The 4,651-nt window shown below is 40.3% G+C and overlaps 1 protein-coding gene across 1 annotated transcript; it reads right to left on the reverse strand.

The window, feature by feature from the left end:
• prpf38a (pre-mRNA processing factor 38A) lies at nucleotides 1-4,651 on the reverse strand. Its single transcript, XM_079157547.1, has 10 exons — nucleotides 4,467-4,651; nucleotides 3,585-3,744; nucleotides 3,100-3,221; nucleotides 2,651-2,736; nucleotides 2,345-2,455; nucleotides 2,113-2,225; nucleotides 1,961-1,987; nucleotides 1,783-1,874; nucleotides 1,000-1,048; nucleotides 1-591 (listed from the first exon to the last, which is right to left on the reverse strand). Exons 1-10 carry the CDS (start codon nucleotides 4,594-4,596, stop codon nucleotides 546-548), a joined length of 936 nt encoding a protein of 311 aa, XP_079013673.1. The 5' UTR covers nucleotides 4,597-4,651; the 3' UTR covers nucleotides 1-545.

The following is a 4,651-nucleotide window of genomic DNA, read 5'->3' on the forward strand; positions in this document are numbered from 1 at the left end:
GCAGCATGTAAACCGAAAAAAACTGCTGTAATGTTTTTTGCATGTTATTTTACCTGAAAGTTCCTTGTAAATAAAATCCCAGGAGCATCAATTCAGAAGTTGTGGGTCCTAATCTTCCTCAGGAATCAACTTCCAAAAACACAAAACTAATGAATCAGGGTCTTTATTTTCCGACAAATGTGTGGAGCTCAGTCTTAACATACAGAAACACATGTTCTACATTTACACAGATCCAAAAGTGATCGATAATGGCCAGAACCTTCTGAAAACAGGGAATACTATTGGATTTGTTTCTCTCTCAAAGGGTTGGAACCACAAAATGAGAGTGAAGGGCTGCAGATGGGTGATTAGATACTGTACATACACACTGCTGAAACCCGAGGGCTTTGCATTGTCACACCTTACAGACAGGTCAGTGGTCCAACAGCTTAAGTGGAAATGACTTGTAAAATAAAAATAAAAAATGATCATCGCATTTCGTACAATAGTTAGAGGCAAAGCTCTCAGACAGTTCAGAGGTAAAGTAAAAAAAGAGGAAAGGGAGATCACTCGTTTCCTCTTCGACTCTTCTTGTGACTCTTTTTTGAACTCCTGTGATGTAGAAGAAACAAAACGATGTTGAATGGAATTAATCAAACAATTGTTGTTCACAATAAGACTAGAGATACACAGGAACACAACAGACGAAGATCGTGTGATATTTTAAAGAAAAGCTCCAGAAAACTATACAGACGTTGTGGTGAAATGTATCCGTAGCACCACACACCAAGAACCAAGAAGTACTGATATAAAAACGGTTTGTTATTGTTGGGCTTCTGGTTTTCAGACAACATTCAGTAACGTTTTTGTTCAATGAAAATAAGGATTTTGCAATTTTTTTGGAAAGTCTGGTCTTGAATCTTTGCTATTACCTTATAAACCTACAAACAAACGAGACCCAGCCGAACATATGCAAATAGATTTGCATGTTTTAGTCACAATAACAGTAGCATCACTCACCTCTCTGGGGACTTTGAGTGGCTGCGGTGTCTGTGGCTTCTGTGGTGACCTGGTTCAAAATAATGATGGAATAAGTAACACAACCATCTTCAAATCATCACATACAGGAAGAAGTTCATTTCTCTTCTACATATCATTAAAAAAAAGACTTGATCAGTACATCTGTGCTACATTGAATTGAAATAAAAAGAAAACAAATATTTGTGTTCACAGCAGGCTGCAGGTTAGTGCACCGACAATTAAAGAACCGAAGTAAAAACTAAAAACTATGAAATCAACAAAATCAATTGAACCGAGGCCATTTTTTTAATCTCTAGTCAAACTAATAAAATATCCAGTATTTAAGTTACAGCGAAGCAGCAAACGCTAAGACGACCTGCTAGGTTTCAGATGTGTGTCATGTGATAAACGACAGGGAATCAGTGCATTAACCATTTAGATTTTACATGTAGGTGCAAATCAACATGGGAAAAATATACATCTTTAGGGAAGTCAGACTACTTGTATCACTCGGGTTGACAGAAAGATATATTTGCATATCATCTGCATAGAAATATCAATTCTACTTATTATTTGACCATGGGGGAAGAAAACGGAGGAAGAGATGAGGCCCAGAATCATCTCTGCAGTACACCGTAAAAGAGCTGCAGGAGTTTATTTGCAGGCCAACCACCATATCTAACCTCACTTTTATTATAGTGCAACCATGACTCATCTTGCTGTGGCTTTTGTTAATATTATTATTTTCTTTACACAGACTCCTGAGAGGCTTGTTGTGTTCACCTGGAGATTTGGAGCGGTGGCGTCTGTCTCTGGACCGGCTGCGGTGTCGGCGGGGGCTCTTGCTGCGATGGCGGTCTCTCCGGGGCGACGGGCTACGCAAGTACACGGAACAAAAAACATAAATGAGTGTGAACTACATGCGTTGTATTTAAAGGATTTCAGGTAAATGCCAACATACCTTCGCCTCTTCGGAGATCTGCTCCTCCTGGAAACATAAAGAAACATAAAGAAAAGGATTCGATTTAGAGCTGAACCCACGATTTAGAACCCCTTCACAAAGGGAACGTGTGTGTAGCCGTGGAACAGGTTTTGGATAATTAAAACACAAACCGTCTGGGTGAGCGACTGCGTCTGTAACGAGGCGACGGAGAGCGTCGAGGCCGGTCGTTGTCGCGGTAACCGTCCCGCCGTCTGTGGGGCTCAGGGGTCTGGAGTCTCTCCGGCTGCAAACAATACACGCTAAAATAGGTTCACAGCGTAACAAACACCACAACGGTCTTGTGTTTCAGAGAGTATTAAAGACCGACACGTCTTTCACCTGAAGAGGTTTCTGGATTATTACCTTCTCTTCTTCCTCATCTTCTTCTTCACTGCTCTCCACCTCATCCAGATCTTCCTCCAGAGCGCTGATACGTGGATCCAACATCTCAGCCTCCTCAAGGACGTGTCTTTTCTGTAAGACACACACACACACACATCAGTGGTGTGGGCAATTGAATCAAGCTCTGTGTGTGTGTGTGTGTGTGTGTGTGTGTGTGTGTGTGTGTGTGTGTGTGTGTGTGTGTGTGTGTGTGTGTGTGTGTGTGTGTGTGTGTGTGTGTGTGTGTGTGTGTGTGTGTGTGTGTGAACAGACGAGGCGTAAACGTACCTGAAGTCGGGGCAGAATGATGTCACACATCCTCTCTGCATGAAGAAGCTCATCAATGAACTCGTCCACGTGCATCAACTCAAACTCTAAAACAAAAGAAAAAACATTTTATCAAACATCCACAACATAATCAGGGTTCGGTCTCATACTCTAAACGCTACCTAGAATTTTATTTTAGTGAAGCTAAAAGAATGTTTCATCTTCATTAAACTTTTTAGTTCTGTGGGCCAAACAACGGTTTTATTCCTAAAGTCTGGTGGGATATACAGTATTTGTTTGGCTCTTGTGTAGTTAGATAAAGGAAGAGCTCCACTGTGGAAACCACACTGTCTTGTTTGTTGTTTTATTTATACCTGCAATACAAAGAGCACTGACCGTTACCGCACCAACCACTGATTTGATTCCAGGGTGTGCATTGTGGCACAGTCCAAACTGAATCAAAAACTCACCTCCATTTCTGTTCTGACTCTTGACTCTTCTGTAGTCGTTGTACAGCGGCTCCAGGTATTTGTAGCAATCCACTGCAGTGCCAGTTAACCTCATGTACATCGCTCCAAGTAAACGAACATATCTAAAAAACAAACAAGGAGAGAGCGAGCAGAGTAAGATGATGGTAAAAGATCCACCTCAAGCAAAGTATAATCAAGCAGATATGCTTGACGTGTGCATGTATTGTTTGGATTTTGTACATGGAAGGCTGTCTGTCAAATAGCCTTCTGTAGTTTCTAGAATTTCCTGTTCTTTCTTTCTCAAAACCAGTCTCTAGAATTGCAAAGTCCTATAACCAAAATAGTGTCCTAGTCGTACATATGTTTCACACTCTCTCACCTTTTAGCTTTATATTGACGAAATCCTTTTTTCAACTGAAAGGATTTTTGGTGATGGGACTACAGAGCCAGTATTAACGTTATTCTCTAAATAGATTGAAACTCACTTGAAATCCTCATTTTTGATGAACTCTACAATGATGTCTTTTTCCGGTTGAATCTGCAGCATCTTCAGCGTGAGGCAGAGGAAAGGAGTGGGCTTTATGTTTCCTCCAAACACTCCACCGACATACTTCAACTCCATAGCTTTGTCAACAACCAGCTCAGCTGTGAATCACACAACATGCACACACTTTATTAACTGTCATCGTGAAACACAACAGGACCAAAACTAACTGCGGACACAAAAACATGTGGGCTTACTTTTGTATTAATATATTTGTATGTTGTTACATTAAGATTTCCCTTCCACGTAACAGGGAAATAAAGTACAAAACAGTATTATCAAAGTACATTATCTAGTAAAAAACAAACAATAACTCCCAACTGTACGTAGCAAAAACGGTTTTATAAAAATCAGCCGATGGACCGATATGACAATTTAAATTATTTTTCGCTAAACAAATAAAAATACAAAAGATATATTAGTTACAGCTTTTAAAATATAATGACTTGCTGCTTTAATTTGTTATTTGCTTAATCATTAATTAAAGACTCGGTAAAAGCAGCTCTAGTTTGTCTCACAATGTTCAAAGTGAACGTCTTTAGGGTTTTTATCTGCTGGTCCGACAACAGAAACAGTTACAAGCGTAAACCTCGGGTTGTGGTCATTAACATACTTAGCTTTAGCCTACTTATATTTTTTGCTATTTAAACAGAACGTGACACATATGGTTCCTTAAACGTTATATAGAAAACCCCACTACACTTCTCGTATATATTAAATTGCTTTCATTCGAAAACAGAGGGGTAAAATCCGCCAGGTTAACGTCATTGGCCGAGAGGAAGCTAACGTTAGCTCGTGTCTACCATGCTAACATGCTACTCACCGGTCAGACCGAAGCACTCCTCCTTCCAGTATTTAGACTCGTAGATTCGAGTCCGGATGATTTTCTCCACCAGATACTGCGGGTTGGTCCCGTGTATGCTATTCGCATCTTTAACAGTTCTGTTTGCCATCGGAATGAATAATGAATTACTCGGCTAGCATGGGCAGAACAGCGACAGCCTGCGA

Source organism: Pholis gunnellus, assembly GCF_910591455.1.
Source record: "Pholis gunnellus genome assembly, chromosome: 4".
Lineage (NCBI taxonomy): Eukaryota > Metazoa > Chordata > Actinopteri > Perciformes > Pholidae > Pholis > Pholis gunnellus.

Bases quoted from the DNA above. Each gene is read 5' to 3' on its own strand.
- prpf38a (XM_079157547.1), bottom strand. From the start codon at position 4,596: ATGGCAAACAGAACTGTTAAAGATGCGAATAGCATACACGGGACCAAC. The intron at 2,456-2,650 runs GTACGTTTACGC...TGTGTCTTACAG, and splicing joins TCATTCTGCCCCGACTTCAG to AAAAGACACGTCCTTGAGGA. The intron at 592-999 runs GTGAGTGATGCT...TCTACATCACAG, and splicing joins CACTCAAAGTCCCCAGAGAG to GAGTTCAAAAAAGAGTCACA.